This window comes from Marmota monax, unplaced genomic scaffold, assembly GCF_021218885.2.
Source record: "Marmota monax isolate L192 unplaced genomic scaffold, Marmota_monax_Labrador192_F-V1.1 WCK01_AAM20220418_F8-fsc00020, whole genome shotgun sequence".
In the NCBI taxonomy this organism is placed as follows: Eukaryota; Metazoa; Chordata; class Mammalia; order Rodentia; family Sciuridae; genus Marmota; species Marmota monax.
Window position 1 is genome coordinate 16125449 of NW_026692912.1, and position 18797 is coordinate 16144245.

The 18797-nt window shown below is 39.0% G+C and overlaps 1 protein-coding gene across 1 annotated transcript; it reads left to right on the forward strand.

Moving 5' to 3' along the window:
* Positions 1-8371: 8371 nt before the first annotated feature.
* On the forward strand, positions 8372-9411 carry LOC124097487 (olfactory receptor 1L6-like). Its single transcript, XM_046452015.2, has one exon. It carries the CDS (start codon positions 8387-8389, stop codon positions 9323-9325), a length of 939 nt encoding a protein of 312 aa, XP_046307971.1. The 5' UTR covers positions 8372-8386; the 3' UTR covers positions 9326-9411.
* The last annotated feature ends 9386 nt before the right edge of the window (positions 9412-18797 follow it).

Below are 18797 nucleotides of genomic sequence, written 5' to 3' on the forward strand. Positions count from 1 at the left end.
TAGAAATTTTAGAAAAATAAAACAATTCTTTGTGGTAGTGTGGTAGCAGATACAGGTCCTTATATTTGTCCAAACCTATAGAATGTACAATACCAAGAGTGAATCCTAATGCAACTATGGACTTAATTGATAATGTCTAAGTAAACGTTCATCAGTGGGAACAAATGTACCAGCTGTGGTGGGGATGTTGGTAGTGGTGATCTAGGAGCAGGGAGCAGATGGGAACTCTGTATTTTGTAATAAATTTTTTTGTGCATGTAAAACTTCTCTAAAAAATAGAGTCTTCTTAAAAGGAAAAATAATTTTAAAATCTATTTAAAACATGTGATTATGGTGCCATTTACAGATGAGGACACTATACATAAGTAAGGCTAAATAACTTGCCAAAATCCACCCATTCAAAATTGGGGGAACTGGGATTCCAATATAAGCCCTGAGAAACTGAGGTAATAAAATGTTTTGGAAAGGCAGATGGAAAACAAAAGAAATATTGAGGTTAAATATTTGTCAAAGCTACACAGCTTGTAAGACTCAGGAATCTCCTCAATCTGACTCCCAGGCCTACACTTTCAAACCTTTTCCCAAAACACTATACAGGATGCAGAACACAACCCTCGGGGATATCAGGGGCCATTGCCTGTCCTTCCAGGTAGGTACACCTAAGCCTAAACACAGGTATGCACAAACAGAAACACACATGTACATAGAGAACACACGTGTCTAACACACCTCCACCCCTGCTGCTCCATGGTTCCAATTCCCTTCCCAGGTGTAAGAGGCTCACCTCTGGAGCCAGCTTCCCCAAGGTGATGTTCTCCCCTCCTGGGAAGACCACAGCCCAATCCCCCCAGGGGCTATGCCATGCAGACAGGACAGGCCCCTGGGTCTCCCTTCCTATCACCAATTCCCACTGTTGGTAGGAAAAAATCAACACACTTCTGAGGCTAGAATAGCACCTCAAAAGATCTCCTTCTTCAGAGATTTGGAGTCTGATCTTACACACCTTGCAAACCACAGCCTACTCAGGACCCTGAATCTCCCCTTCTCGCCCAGGTAGGTAACAAGCTAAGGGTCTTTTGTAACTTGGACTGGGGGACCAACATCTTCATATGATCCTCCCACCCCTTTCTGATCCTATCTTCTCTCCTCCATCTCAAAACCCAGGAAACACCATCTCTCCCTCTATTTTGTCCTCTTTCTCCTTTGATCAAATAGCAGGACACAGTCGTGAGCACTGGCCCCTGTCTTGAAAGGCACAGCCCACATCCTGCAGCCCAAAACCCACAGACTGGTCTCCTCCAGGGAACTGGCTGAGCAGAGGACCAAGGGAACAGGACAGTGAGAAAGGTACAGGGGTCAAGAGCACATGCACCCCATCTGAACCCCATCAGCCTCTGGCTATGCCCTTGGTCCAGTCACTCAGTTCTCTGTCCCTCAACTGTGTTACTGTACATTAGGGTGTTGTTTAGATGAAATCGATTACTGTATGCAAAACCCTTAGAACAGTGCCTGACATCCTGTCATATGTGAGCGCCGTTTAATTAGTAGCTCTTATATCACCATAGTTGAAAATATCCATGGGAAGGGGCTGCAAGTGGGCATTTCCATACAAAAGGCATCTGGGTGAGGCACTGCCAGCTCAGCAGAGCAAGACAGAAGATCAGCTACAGAAAATCCCTTGTTAGCACCTTGAGTTGATCAGACACATACCGAAGGTAAGTTAAGGCAGAAGGAAGACAGGTATTCACAAAAGGAGTCTCAGGAGCATATGTTCAATGTCCATTTGCCCCTGAGTGTAGGTTTTCACAGCTAGGAAAGGCCAGGGAGCTCATCTTAATCTTCCTGGCATGGCTACTAGGGAGGAGGCAAATTGCTCATGGCAGAGCTGGAACCAGGAACATGCTCCTGACTTTGGGCCCTATCCTCAACACAAACAACACAGGGAAGCCCATTATGAAGTGTTCCATTAATTACTAGGATCAGAGATGGTCATGATATGACATGGAAGATGATTTCAGATTAGTAGAACCACAGGCATGGAGACCATTCAGGTAAAGAACAATTATATGAGGAGACAGAAAAGATTTGCAAGCTATTGGACAATTGTTCAGATATCTGAAGAAAAAGAAGACCTAAAAGCTAACAGGTGGATGAGATGACCTAGAGACTCACGCTCACATTTGTGTAGCACAATTAATTTAGAAAGTGTCTCATTTCTAACTTTCAATTAAATGAGATCAACTGGCCAGATGTTATAACCTTCTTAAAATGAATAAAATCAAGGCTCACACAGGCCAAATAATTATTGTAAGGCTTCTCAACAGCAAAATCAAAACCTGAACCTAGTTCTTCTGGCTCCAAGTCCAGGGATCTCTTCACAACTGTCGGACCTTTAAAATTGGAATTAGAGAGGGAAGAAAAATTTTAGGACAGTCTAAGTCTACTGTATTCTAAGACTTCAGGAAAGGAGGACACCGTGGTAGCAGTACTTGTCACATTGGTTAGCCCATTTCTGAAATCCATTGCTGGAGGTTGATTCTCTGCATCCCAGCTATCTTGTGTTCCATGACAAATACGATGGGTTCCCCAAGGCTGGTAGGCTCCTCAAAGATTTGTTGAATCTCTGAGGTGTTGTTTCCCTTCTTCCCTTATTTTGGAGTGAAAAGTGAGAACAATAATAAAGAGGGCGACCAGACAGTCTACCTCTACCATTTGGAGAAACTCACATGAAGTAGTGTCCATAAAAACAGCAGGTTAGACTGTCTGGACTATGTTTTGAGAGATGGAATTGGGCAACAAACCAGAGCTATAGAATGGCAAAAATAGAAAAACAAACTTCTCGTGAATTTTCTGAGTCATTCCAAAATAATTAGACCACCCTCCAGATATTGGAAGCTCCCTCTCAGGAATTGTGGAAATTGGACAACCACTTTTCTGAGGTGCTAAAAAGACGAGGTGAAAAGCACAGGGATCTAGAGACCTATGACTCCAAGTTAAGCCAATCTGTGTCTTCAGAACCCTTCCTATGGCTCAGGGGGACACAGTCTGTACTCCCTCTTTTAAGAGTTGCACTTATCAGTGCTGGCTGGACACAGCTAAGCGAGGTAGCAGGAGGTGCCGCAACTCAAAAAATTAAATTCTTGAATTATTGAGAAAGGCAGAGCCAGGTGTCCTGGAAACTACTTATTTCCAGTAGAAGAAATGTAGTTTAAAAAAAAGAGGGTCAGAAACTAGCTGAGAACAGCCTAGAGCTGGGTTTGATGAGAATCTGCCAAGAAAAACGTTGAACCTAAATAAAAATGAAATAAAAATTAGAGTCAAGAAACATAGAATGGAAAGCTGTAATCCAGCATAGGAGTAGAAACTAGACAGAGGGATTTCAGAGCTAAAAAGAGGACTCAGCCTATAAAGGACCCTGCAGAATCCCTAAGCAGAATGTGTCCCTTCCGGGGGACGTGCACCCTACATTGCTGATTTGGATAGGATAGACAGGGGGAGTAGGGTTGCTAAAATCTACAGCCCAGAAGGGACCCAAGGTCAGGTACCACTGCCCAAAAATAAGAGTTCAGCTCAAGATTCCAAAGAGCCAAAGTCACAAAGACCTGCAGTCTTTCCTCTCTGAAAGCAGGAAAAGAAGAGAACAAATGGCTTTGTGGACAGGAAGGAAGAAAAGGGAAAGGACCACAATGTGTGAGGCAAAGGCTGGAGTAGGAGGAATGGGTCAGCAAGGAGGAGCGAGGCCCTGTCAGTCACAGGACATTTGCTTACAGGGGACACCAGCTTAGTTCTCTACCTATTGTATGCCTTTAGGAAGTGTAGGGGGAGCAGTTTAAAACACAGACTTTGAGGTCCAGATTGGCTGGGTTTGAGTTAGTCAGATGCACCCCTCACCAGTTCTGGGACTTTCTGAACTTCAATCTCCCTATTTGTAAAAGGGGGGTCAAGAGTGCTACTTCCATAACAGTGCTACTGAGGAATAAATGAAGCTGGTGCTAAGCCACAGAGCCTGCCCAAAAAGAAAAATGTAAGCTGATGTTTCTTTTCCAATTGAGTCACTTTCCAAGTGTCCTTGCTCATTCAGGGGATCACTGCATGGATGACTGGGAACTCCCTCAGGTATTACTCACCCAGCATTGTTACCCCATTTGGAGAAAGAATTCTGTGTTTCTACTGTGTACCCTCTGGTTTCATGTGGGTCATTGGCTAGGAAGATGGCGCATAAGTGATGGGTAAGCAAGGAAAGGGAAACCAACCTGAGAGGACAAATGTCCACTATGTGAAAATCCCAATGGAGAAAGTTCAAAAGGATAGAAATATCGTATATTTCCCAAACATCCAGGAAGGGAATAAATACTTCCTAAGATGGCGTGGTGTAACTCAAAAGGCTTAGAAAGACTCCCAGTCTCACCCAGTCCTTCCCAATAAAACCCCATAACTAAAATGTCATTTATTCAGTTTATTGGTGACAAGACTAACCACCTCCTTGTGAATTTCCAAGTGACACAGGTAAGTGGGGTAGAAAGTGTGTACACACACACACACACACACACACATTTGTTATTGACAGATATACAAAAGTGAAATGACTTCCCCAAGGCATAAGGAAATATACAGTGCTGTCAGGTCCCACTAACTGGGAAGAGGCTAAGCTAGTGCCACTGAGAAACATCACACAGGTCCACGGATTCCAGATTTAAGCACGAAGGTAATCAAATACCCTATTGGCACCAGGGCAAACTGTCCCAGGAGAGAGGTAGAAAGACACAGTGAAAGAAAAGGGAAAGATTCCAGAGTCAGATGAATACCTTTACCAGGAGGAGTATAAAGGGAAGTGTCTCAGGTTGGAGGTATCAGCAAGGATTTTCAAGGTCATAAACTCCAACTTAGCACTCCTAATCTATATTAATATAATATATTATACTTAATATATTTTATTAATATATTTAATATATTTATACATACATGAATATCTATAAGATACTTTTCAATTTTATTTATTTATTTTTAAAAGTTTTTGTGTATATTAACATACTACATACACACACACACACACACACACACACCCCCCCTTATAATAGCCAGTTGTGGAAGAAAAGTATATAGACGGCATAATTCCATTCCTGTTTATAGTGTGCATATAACTTTATGCAGACAAAAACACACAACCCTCATTCTCTGGGAAATGCAATTATGAGAAACTTTTGAATTATAAAATTCATAGAAAGACTCATTAGTTTTTAAACGCAGACGCAAAATCAGACCACAAAAATAAGTATGTAAGATGCTACATAGTAATTAACTCTATTTTAGCCATTCCATAATTATATATATTTCTAAAAATTAAGTTGTACATCATAAATATACAAAATTAATTAAGATATATGTATACTATACAGAATATTTAAAATAAAATATATAAATATAAATATACATAATATATAAAATATATAAAATTATATACATATAATACATAAAATTATATTAGAAGAGAGGGAGAGGAAGAAAACATATATAATATAAAGATTAATATGGAAGTTACTCCTCATTCCAACCCGCCAACATCACTTTAAAAGGCAATAACATTCACATAAATAAAACCATACCAAACATAACATATAAAAAAAGAGCCAGATGCAGTAGCGCACACCTGTAATCCCAGTAGCTCAGGAGGCTGAAGCAGGAGGATCATGAGTTCAAAGCCAGCCTCAGCAAAAGCAAAACACTAAGCAACTCAGTAAGACCCGGTCTCTAAGTAAAATACAAAATAGAGCTGGGGATGTGGCTTAGTGATTGAGTGCTCCTGAGTTCAATCTCCAGTATCAAACAAAAAAGATCTTCATTACAAAAATGGATTTATGGTATATACATTATTTCACACTTGTTTTGATCACTGAACAAAACATCACAGGTGGTACAGTAACAGTGGTAACACAGCTTAGCAATGAAAAGCTCCAGCTCTGTCACCCACAGCCTGAACTCAAATCCCAGCTCTGACACTAACTGCCAGAAAAGGTAAGTCACTTAAGTGCACTAAACCCTGATTTTTTTTTTATCTATAAAATAAGAAAAATAATAGTAACCTATTCTTAGGATCTGGAGGGGAAATATGGTAAAAGACGTGCAAATGTCTACTTTAATGTATGGCATATTCGGTGCTAACAAATGTTGGCTGACATTAGCCATCTTATTCCTTTAGACACAGGGTGAGATTTGGTAAAACAATACACTAAAAGTTGTTGATAAGTTCAACTATATGTGCATATGTAGGTTATTTGTGGATTATTATTAGTTGTTGGTTTGGTATTATAAGCAACACATAATAAAGATCAGAACATCCTTGTCTTTGTGACACACATTAATGACTATTTCTAAAGGACAGATTTTTTAAGCTGAATTATTGGATAAAAATGTGTAGATTTTCAATCCTGACAGAGATTACCAAAGGTCCATGCCAATTTGCCCTCTCATTCACAGCATGTGAAGATCTGTTTACTTTTGGGTATTAGAAAAGGAAATTATTGCCAATCTGATAAGTGAAAATTGTGTTTCAGTCTAATCTGTGTTTTCTGATTACCAAGTATGAACATCTTGCCATGCGTCTTCGTAATAACTGTGTTGCAGATATTTTCTGTGAGTCAAGAGCTTATATTCTAGCTGCTGTTTTCTCCTTGCTGATCATCTCTTGGTGTTTCTTTCACAGTTTTCGAGTCATTCTTCCTTCTGCATTTCACTTCTTGCTTGGAATGCTCTTCCCATCCTGACACCACAGAAATACACCCCTTTAATTTTAGCTATTTATTTCAAAGTGCATATTTTTTCACTTCTAGATTTTTCCCTCATCTGGGTTTGAATTGGATAAAAATTTAGGTTTATTTTCTTGAAATGTTCCAATTGTTATAAATATCAACCAACAGACAAGACTGTCTCCAGTGTAATTTAATGAGCTTTATTATTTATTTAGTTCAACATAGATTATGATCAAAATACATGTATAAAACATAAAAATACATGTATAAAACATCTAAAAAGAAAGTTACTTATTTTTGTCCATTTTAGATTAAAATAATGGAATTATTTTATTGTTTGGAATTATTCTGTGCTTTGACTTAAGGTTAGGAAACTTCCCATCATTATTATAATACTTTATAATTACCTTCTTTGTCCCTAATCTTTACTCTTAATGAATTTTAGGTCTTACTTCCTTTTTTATTTTCTTTTTCTTGCTTTTTAAAATTTGTTTGGAGGGTTTTTGTTTGTTATGCTTTTTTATTTTGTTTTGTTTTGTTTCATCCCTCTGGTTTATTCTCAACAATTTTTAGACTTCCTTGCCATTTCAACTGAAATCTTATCTCATTACGTTTCCTAATACAGGATGAGTATCAATATTTTGAGATTTATCTTATATGCCTAACCACTTTGATGAAATCTTGATAAGTTTTAGAAGGCTTTCAGGTGATTATTATCTTGAATTTCCTTCGTACAAAATCATGTCATTTAAAAGATTAACAAGTTCATCTTTTCTAGTATGTATACTCTCTATTTTTTTCACCATTGAGCAATACAACTTAAAACAGGAAATGGGGCTATCCTTGCGGTATTTTTTCTATGATATTGTTGGGAATGGAACTCTAACATTCTAAAGTTCAGTATCCTGTACTACTTGAACATTTAGAGTGAGGATATCATAGTGTTTGATAACCAGAAACAATAACATATTTAAGGATCTCATTTAGTAACATGAGCTGTTCCTGGTAGTGTTCCTATTTTGAACACATCTCTGAACCAAAATTTTCAATTAGATTATTCACATACTATTATTCAAACACAAATATTTAAACAAACAATAAGAAAGTTATGCTCTGGAAGACAAAGGAAATACATGAATTCTATGGCTATCAAGAAGCATTAATTAATTCTGCTGTTCATTTCTATATTATCTCCACTAACAGCACTAACTCCAGCACTATGGAAAGAAGACTCTGAACGAGAGGACCTCATTCCTGGGAACCTCAACTGATACTAGAGAGACTCAGCATCTCTGTCTCTAAAATAAAGGGAAAAAAAGTTAAATATCAGTCAAGAAACAATCTAAAAAGAATTTTATGAAAGTGAAATGACGACAATTCAGACAAATCAGGCCACATAGAAGTTCCTAAAAACACATGGAAAACCATCTTTTTCTAACTTGGTAAGAATCTTGGAGTGTTCTGACTTGATCCCTGATTAATTTTACTTACCTGTCTTGAATTCCATAAAATGAACATATTTTTAATGCCTAACAAATGCCACTGGGCTATGTTTATAGGCCTGAGGTCAAGGGAGAAGCAGTCCTGAGAGGTTGCCCTGCGCATCTGTCCCACGACTCCTCCAAATCCTGTCCAGAGACATGGAGTTAAAGAACCAGAGCAGCAGCACCTCGGGCTTCATCCTCCTGGGCCTCTCCTCCAACCCGCACCTGCAGAAGCCCCTCTTCGCCATCTTCCTCAGCATGTACCTGGTCACCCTCGTGGGGAACATGCTCATCATCCTGGCCATCCGCTCTGACTCCAGGCTCCACACACCCATGTACTTTTTTCTCAGCAACTTGTCCTTCATGGACATCTGCTTCACAACAGTCATTGTGCCCAAGATGCTGGCGAATTTGCTGTCAGAGACAAAGGGCATCTCCTATGTAGGCTGCCTGGTCCAGATGTATTTCTTCATGGCTTTAGCAAACACTAACAGCTACCTGCTGGCCTCCTCCATGGCCATCGACCGGCTGGTGGCCATCTGCAACCCCTTGCACTATGATGTGGCCATGCGCCCACGTCACTGCCTCCTCATGCTGCTGGGTTCTTGCACTATCTCCCACCTGCACGCCCTCTTCCGGGTGCTACTCATGTCTCGCCTCTCTTTCTGTGCCTCTCATGTCATTAAGCACTTTTTCTGTGACACCCAGCCTGTGCTAAAGCTGTCCTGCTCTGATACATCCTCCAGCCAGATAGTGGTCATGACTGAGACCCTGGCTGTCATTGTGACTCCCTTCTTGTGCATCCTCTTCTCCTACCTAAGAATCATTGTGACAGTGTTCAGAATCCCCTCTGCAGCCGGCAAGTGGAAAGCTTTCTCTACCTGTGGCTCCCACCTCACCGTAGTGGCTCTGTTCTATGGGAGTGTCATCTATGTCTATTTTAGGCCCCTGTCCATGTACTCAGTGGTGAAAGACCGGGTAGCCACTGTCATGTACACAGTAGTGACTCCTATGCTGAACCCTTTCATCTACAGCCTGAGGAACAAAGATATGAAGAGAGGCTTAAGGAAATTAAGGGACAGAATTCACTCATAGAAAGAATGAAATGATACAATATCATTATTGGGAGATGACCTAAAAGTTGACCAGGTTATCCTTCCTCCTAACCATTTTCTACAAGGTGCTCAAAGAGGTCATGAGTGATGGAGATGCTGGCTACCAGTGAGGACACTGGATGGGAACAAAACACTTGGTTTCTGTCCATGACATTGACCAAAGACATATTCAATACCCAACTAGGTGTCACTAGTAATCCAGATGTCATGAAAATAGTTTTGAAATCCTCCACACATGGACTTAATGTATCTCCAAATAACTCTTTCAAGGAGTTGTGAATCTTGTTGGCTTCTAGAAATTAAATGGGTCTGATAGGGAACTGGAAAAGATATCTTGGATGAATCAGCCATTCTGAAGACTGGACTGAACACTGACAGAGGAAGCTTCAAAAGATGAGGAAATGGGCAGAATATCTCAAATACTGGAAATAAACCTAATATGCAGCGATAATAAACATAGCAATGTTTGAGTGACAGAGAAAAGCCCTGTGAGGCTTCTTCAATTTGAGAATAAGGTGAACTGGGTGCCATGGTGCATGGCTACATTCCCAACAGTTCAGAAACTGAGGCAGGAGGATCAAGAGTTCAAAGCTATCCTTAGCAAAAGTGAGTCTCTAAATAAAATGCAAAATCGGGCTGGGGATGTGGATCAGTGGATGAGTGTCCCTGAGTTTAATCCCTAGCACCCAAAAAAAAAATTATAGAGTAAGATGAATAAAGCTGGAAAGACAGAAAAAAACTGCAAACATGCTTACTCTTCTCATCCACATTTGAGTGTCACGACAGGTGGATCCTCAGTACCCAACTCCTCCCACCCCCCAACATTTCTTCCTTTTTCCACCCATCCAGCATCCTCACTCAGCTGCCCTTCCATAGCACAGCTAGGTCATGCTGTGCAAAGAGCAACTTCCAAACCTTAGGACCAAAAAGCCAAAGCTTTACTTCTCATTTATATGAAATGTCCACCATAGAAAAGTGTAAGGGTGCTGCTCATTTTAAGCACTCAGGGACCCAAGGTTATGGGGCAGCCACATTATAAACATTAGCCATCCCTTTGTTAGAAGCTGTTGAGGATTTTGCATTTCCATTTAAATACTCTGTCCCAGGAGTGACCCACACCACTTTTGACTAGAACTCTGTCGACAGCGAATCTCATGACCACAAACCCTGGGATCCAGGAGGCATGGCCCAACCATGTGCCCAAAAGAAAAGGGGCTAAGCAGGCTGGGGTTGTGGCTCAGTGGTAGAGCGCTTGCCTAGCATGCGTGAGGCACCTGTTTCGATTCTCAGCACCACATAAAATTAAAATAAAGGTATTGTGTCCACCTACAACTAAAACAAATTTTTTTAAAAATCTGTTTAAAAAGGGGGGGAGCTGAGATTGTGGCTCAGCGATAGAGCGCTCACCTAGCATGTGCGAGGCCCTGGGTTCGATCCTCAGCACCACTTAAAAATAAAGATATTGTGTCCAATTACATCTAAAAAAAATTTTAAAAAGAAAAGGAGCTAAGCATGTTTGGTGAACAGCATTAATGGCGACTGCACATCTAAAATAACATGCAAACACCTCAGCATGGTAGCTGCTTCATAAAGCCTCCCCAACTATTAATTCACATATTTGCAGCCAACTTATTTTTGACAAAGACATCAATAACATACATTGGAGAAAGGGCTGTCTCTTCCATAAATGGTGAGAAACTACACACACACACACACACACACGCACGCACGCACACACATGCACACACGCAAAAGAATGAAGCTAGACTCTCCATCTCTCACTATATACAAAAATCAACTCAAATGGATAAAGGGCCTCAGAGTAAGACCCCCAAATGTAAAACTATAGGGGAAAACACTTTAAGACATTGATATAGGCAGAAATTGAGGGTAAAATTACCCCATAAAATGTAACAATAGAAAAATGGGATTATATCATATTATAAAGCTTCTTCAGGGAGTGGGATTTAGCTCAGTGGGAGAGTACTTGCCTAGTACCCGCAAGGCCCTGAGTTTGATCCTCAGCCCTAAGGGGAGAATAAAGAAGTTTCTTCACAACAAAGGAAACAATCAGTATAGTGAAGAGACAACCATCAGAATGCCATATATGGTGACCCATGCCTGTAGTCCCAGTCACTCCAGTGGCTGAGGTAGAAGAATATCAAGTCTGAGGACTGTGTGGACAAGTTAGCAAGGCCATGTCTTAGAACTAAAAAATTTTCCAAAAAAGAGCTGGGAATATAGTTCAGTTGAAGAGCACCCCTGAGTTCAATCCCAGTACAATATATATATTTTTTTCAGCTATTCACTGGACAAGGGATTAATATCCAGAATATATAAGGAACTCAGAAAGCTCAACAACAACAAAATCAGATTTTAAAAATGAGAAAGTGATTTTGAACACATGCATATTTCTCAAGAGAAGAAGATCTATAAATGGCCAACAGGTGTTTGGAAAAAAATGTTCAGCACTAACCACCAGAGAAATGCAAATCAAAACCACAATGAAATATTATCTCACCTCACCTCAGTCAGAAAACAAATAATATACAGAAAGCAAAACATGACAAGTGCTGGTGAGAATGCAGAAATGGACTCTCAAACACCTTGTGGGACTGTAAATGAGTACAACCATTGTGGAACACAGAATGGTGCCTCCTCAAAATATACTAACCATAGAAATACTGGATGAGCCAGCTAACCCACTTCTGGTTCTGGGTCCAAAATAAATGAAATAATGATATCAAAATGATACCTGCATATTCATGTTTATTGTAGCAATATTCATAATAGTCAAAATATGAAATCAACCAACATGTCCATGAACTGGTGAATGGAAAAGGAAATATAGCAATGGACTATTATCCATCCATAAAAAGAATGAAATCCTATCCTTTGCAGCAATGTGGATATGTGGCACTAAAGGATTATTATGTTGAGTGAAGTAAGCCAGGTTAACACCACATGTTCTCACTCACATGGAAGCTAAAGGGTTATCTCACAGAAGAGAGTAGAGGGGAGAAACAGAAAAATACCAAAATGCACTTAGACAAGAGGAATAAGTTCTAATGTTCTGCAGCACAGTAGAGTGATTATAGTTGATGACAACTTGTTATACATTTTATAATAAACTATAAGAGAGGACTTGACTCCAAACACAAAGAAATGATAAATGTGTAAGGAAATGTTACTCACCCTGATGGGATAACCACACATTGTATACCTATTCGGGTGGTCATACTATACCCCTTAAAATGTACAATTATTATGTGTCAATTAAAAATAAATTTTAAACAGAAAAGGAAAGAAGCAAGTTGGAAAATATACTCCATTTAGAATGTGTCAATTGGAGGTGACCATGGGAATTTTGTGAAGTGTTGGTGGATCACTCCTGTGGAGCTCAGGAATGAGCCCTTACTCTGGAACCCTACAGTCCTGTCTCCATAGGAACACACGCAGTCCTCAAGAAACATCAGAACCCAGTCAACTAACTCCATAGAGCTCAATAGGGCAAAGTAGGGAATGAAAAATGGCAGGAATATGGATATCAAATGGCATAGAAACATTCAGACCATCATCATCATTATCATGAGTATCTCTTGATTGATAACTACATGCAAGAGACACAAAATTTTCAGGATTCAATGTACAACAAAAATGCGACATCCCTTATTCAAAAAGTAAACGAAGTTTAACACAGTGACAGTAGGGTACCAAGTTCTTCTGAGCACTGGGAGCACACCTATGAATTTGACCCTGGAGCCCGGCAATCTATTTAGGAAACAAAATTGTTTAATAAGATAATGAGGTAAGAATGGGTATTATCTCTGTTTCATAAATGGGCAAACTGAAGCATGCAACTATCTAGCAATTTGGCTATTATACCACTAGTGATCATCTAGACACAGACCTTCCACACTTCATAAAAGTTAACTCAATGAATCACAGACCTAAATTAAAAATGAAAAACTATAGAAGTCCTAGAAAATAATAGATAAGAAAACCTAGATGGGCTTGGAAATGGCATTAACTCCTTAGATAAAACACCAAAGACAAGATCAATGAAAAAATAATTCATGAGCTGAAATTCATTAAAAATAAAAGCTTCTGTTCTGAAAAGAGAATTGTCAAGAGAATGAGAAGACAAGCCATAAGCTGAGTGAAAATATTTACAAAAGGTGTATCTGATAAATGACTGTTACCCAGAATGTCCATAGAGAATTTTTAGCTTAACAATAAAGCCATTATACTGAAAAATTGACCAAAGACTGAAAGACATACCTCACTAAAGAAAATTCACTGATGGAGAATAAGCATATGAAAAGACACTGCATGTCATATGTCATGATAGGAAAATGCAACATAAAACAACACAGCTATTAGAATGGCCAAAATCCAGAACATCAACAATAACAAATGCTGAAGAGAACTTAGAACAGGAATTCTCCCTGATAGTTGGCTGGAATGCAACCCAGCACAATCTTTTTGGAAGAGAATTTGACAATGTCTTACAAACCTTAATGTTCTTTTACCAAACAATCTAGCAATTGTACCCTTTGGTATTTACTCAAGAGCATTAAAACTTATGTCCACATAAAAACCTGCACATAGACATTTGTAGCAGCTTTATTCATAATTTACAAAGCATAGTATGATCAATAAATAAACAAATAAACTTTGAACATCCAGACAATGGAATCATGTTGAGTGCTATAAAGAAAAGAATATCAAGCCATAAAAATATACAGAAACAGCTGAAATGTGTATTTAAACACCAAGAGTGAATCCTAATGCAACTATGGACTTAGGTGATAATGATGTCAAGTGAAACCACAGGCACCTCCGATAGAAAATTAATCTCCAAGATAAAGAACTCAAAAAACTTAACACCAAAAAAATCAAATAACCCAATCAATAAATGGGTAAAGGAACTGAACAGACACTTTACAGAAGAAATACAATTGATGAACAAAATGTTCAACATCTTTAGCAATTAGAGAGATGCAAATCAAAACTACTCTAAGATTTCATCTCACCCCAGTCAGAATGGCAATTATTAAGAATACAAGCAACAATAAGTGTTGGCGAGGATGTGGGGGAAAAGGCACACTCATACCTTGCTGGTAGGACTGCAAATTGGTGCAGCCAATATGGAAAGCAGTATGGAGATTCCTTGGAAAACTGGTAATGGAACCACCATTTGACCCAGCTATCCCACTCCTCAGTCTACCCAAAGGATTCAAAAAACAGGATACTACAGGGACACAGCCACATCAATGTTTATAACAGCACAATTCACAATAGCTAAACTGTGGAACCAAGCTAGATGTCCTTCAGTAGATGAATGGATAAATTTTTTATACACACACACACACACACACACACACTGGAATATTTTTCAGCAATAAAAGAGAATAAAATCATGGCATTTGCAGGTAAATGGATGGAGTTAGAGAAGATAATGCTAAATGAAGTTAGCCAATCCCAAAAAACAAATGCTGAATGTTTTCTCTGATATAAGGAGGCTGATTCATAATGGGGTTGGGGCAGGGGAGTATGGGAGGATTAGACAGACTCTAGATGGACAAAGGGGTGGGAGGGGAAGGGAGGGGCATGGGGGTAGAAAAGACGGTGGAATGAGACAGACATCAATATCCTAAGTACATGTATGAAGACACGAATGGTGTGACTATGTATTCAACCAGAGATATGAAAAATTGTGCTCTATATGTATAATATGAAATGTAATAAATTCTGCTGTCATATATAACAAATTAGAATAAAAAATAAATTTTAAAAAATAATGTACATAAAGACAATAGAATCTTTGTTTCATTCCTGACCCATTGAATCCACCTCTTTTCTAGTTTCCTCATGAAAGCTCTCCATTAATATTGATTTTTGTATATCATGTTTTGGTAGACAGTCTTTAAGATTGTCCCAATATTCCTTGTCTTCCAATATTTATGTCCCTTAGATTAGCCTCTTATCTTGAGTAGGGAGCAAACTTATCCATTCACTTTTGATAAATAGAATATGGCAAAAGAAACTAGATATCACTTCCAACAGTCAGCTCTGCAGAGGGACCCACATAAGTGAGCTTAGAAGTGGGTCTTCTGAGGTCAGTCAAAATCAGGTGAATAGGCTTAGAAGGAATTTTCTCAGGCCTGTCAGCATCCATATGAGTGAATTTGAAACACAACCCCCTTAGACCTTTGAGGTGGCTAGAACTCTGGGTGACATTTTGATATCAGCCTTTTGACAGACTCTGGGACAGAAACACCCAGTTAATCTACATTAAAAGTTTTGATTCACAGAAATTCTAATAATAAATATTAGTTGGTCTAAGTTGCCAAATTTTCAGGCAATAGGATTACTCATTCTTCAAGAAGATCTCTTGTTTTGTTACTTTGTTAAGCATTTCTAAAATCATCACTTAAAATGGTGTTTTCTTTTTCTTAATAATAACAGGGTAAAACTCACTGGCAATGAAACTTAATAACAATTAAGTTTGACTTACTATGGTGGCTAATCTTTAATATGGTACAAATCCTAGGTTTGTGAAGAGATGGGTAAACAATGAATAAAACTTGGACATCCCTGAGTCACCTGCTTAGCAATGCCAGTATAACTGCTGAAAATACAGGTTCTTTTTTTTAATTTTTATTGTTGGTTGTTCAAAACATTAAAAATGGGAGTTCATAACCCACTTGAATCAAAGTGTGAAATATGATATATCAAAATACAGTTTCTTTAAAAAACTCCCATGTGAGCTGTGCTACAGAGCCCTACCAGCTGGCAGTTCTCTTGTTGTATAACTATGGTTCAGAGCCAGCTGCAAAGAGGTAGGGCATGAAAAGAAACATTGAATGGGATAAACTAGTAATTATGTTTGTGCAATTTGCTAGGTGATTGGGTTCTTTAAATGAGAAAGTTACTACTTGGAAAGACACAGAAAAGAACCTGAATAGAGTGTGAAAACAATATTTGGTAGAATTTTTCTCCTCAGGACTTTAATTGTAATTTTAATTGTAATGACTTTAATTGTAATTTTAATAAGTATATATTAAAGGAGCAAATAATTTATATTTCACTATGAGCTCCAATAAATACGTCTGCATGTAAATTATCGTCGTTTTATGCCCATTTTTATTTCTTTGTTTGAACACTGTTTAGATGTATTTTGATGTTTTTTAGGCATGATGTGTGATTTTGAAAATACATATTTGAATGCAGTTTCTTCCTTGTGAATCTATAGTAATAAGTTAAAACAGAAAATACTGTTTTTCTTTAAAGCTTGGCCTCTCTAGGTCAAGTTACAAGCTCTTATCTCAGTGTTTTACTTTCAGGTTGTCTAAGCAAATTGGAAATAGTGCATTGAAGGCACTTTCACGTGTGATATCTGTTAAATGTCATTTACAATTTAGGTAGTCTTATGCAGAATTTTTCTTTCTATCTTTGGAGACTGATAAATAAAATTTCTTCCCTGCTTAAAAAAAAAAAAGAATACAAGCAACAATAAGTGTTGGTGAGGATGTGGGGGAAAAGGTACACTCATACATTGCTTGTGGGAATACAAATCGGTGCGACCATTATGGAAAGCAGTATGGGGAGTCCTCAGGAAACTTGGAATGAAACCATCATTTGACCCAGCTATCCCACTCTTCGATTTATAAGCAAAGGACTTAAAATCAGCATATTCCAATGATGCAGACACATCAATGTTTACAGCATCTCAACTCACAATAGCTAAACTGTGGAACCAACCTAGGTGCCCTTCAACAGACAAATGGATAAAGAAAGTGTGGTATATGTATATACAATAGAATGTTACTCAACCTTAAAGAAGAATGAAATTATGGCATTTGTAGATAAATGGATGGAGCTGAAAAATATCATGCAAAGCAAAATAATCCAATCCCAAAAAACCAAAAGCTGAATATTTTCTCTGATGTGTGGATGCTAATTCACAATAAGGGAGTGGGGAGTACTAGAGAAGAAAAGAGTTACTTTAGATTAGGTAGAAGAATAAATCAGACATTATTACCCTATGTACATATATAACTATATGACCGATAGGATTCTACATCATGTACAAACAGAAGAATGAGAAATTACACTCCATCTATGTATGATGTATCAAAGTACATTCTACTATCATGTATAACTAACTAGAACAAATAAAGTTAAAAAAAAAATCATCACTGCCAGCTCTGGTGGGGCTGTTGCTAGAGGGGATCTAAGAACAAGGAACTAAGGGGAACTCTGTATTTTGTAATAAATTTTGCTGTGAATCTAAAACTTCTCTAAAAAATGGTCTCCTTGAAAGGAAAAATAATTTTTAAATCTATTTTAAAATTATGATTATAGTGCCACTTAAAGTTGAGGACAATAAATAACTTGCCCAAATCCATTCATAATTGGGGGAACTAGGATTCAAATATAAGCCATTGGCCTTAAGAAATTGAGGTAATAAAATGTTTTGGAAATGCACATGGAAAACAAAAGAAATATTGAGGCTCAAAAAGGTAAAATATTTGTAAGACACAGGAATCTCCTCAGTCTGACTCCTAGGCCTTCAAACCTTTTCCCAAAACACTATACCAGATGCTGATACCAAACCTTGGGAATGTCAGGGGCCATCACCTATCCTTCCAGGTAGGCACACCTAAGCCTAAACATAGGCTTAAACACACAAGAAACAAACTGAAACGCACATGTCCATAGAGAACACACGTGTCTAACACGCCTCCACACCTGCTGCTCCATGGTTCCAACTCCCTTTCATGGTATAAGAGGTTACACCTCTGATCCGGCTTCCCCAAAGAGCACAGTGAGGGCATCTGTAATGTTCTCCCCTCCTGGGAAGACCACAGGCCAATCCCCCCTGGGCTCTGACATGCAGACAGGACAGGCCCCTGGGTCTCCCTTCCTATCACCAATTCCCACTGTTGGTAGGAAAATGTCAACACACTTCTAAGGCTAGATCAGCATCTCAAGAAGCCTCCTTCTTCAGAGATTCGGAGTCTGATCTTACACACCTGGCAAACCACAGCCTTCCCAGGACCCTGATCTCCCCTTCATGCCCAGGTAGGCAGCAGGCTGAGGGGTCTTTGGTAACTGGGACCAAGGGACCAAGCTTTTCATATGATCCTCTTCCCTCTTCCTGATCCTATCTTCTCTCCTCCATCTCAAAACCCAGGAAACACTATCTCTCTCTATTTTGTCCTCTTTCTCCTTTGATCAAACAGCAGGACTGTGAAGCACCTGCTCTGTGCAGGACACAGTCATGGGCACTGGCCCCGGCCTTGAAGGGCACAGCCCACATCCTGCAGCCCAAGACCCACAGACTAGTCTCCTCCAGGGAACTGTCTGAGCAGAGGACCAAGGGAACAGGACAGTGAGGGGACGGTGCAGGGGTCAAGAGCACACGCTCCCCAGCTGGACTCCAC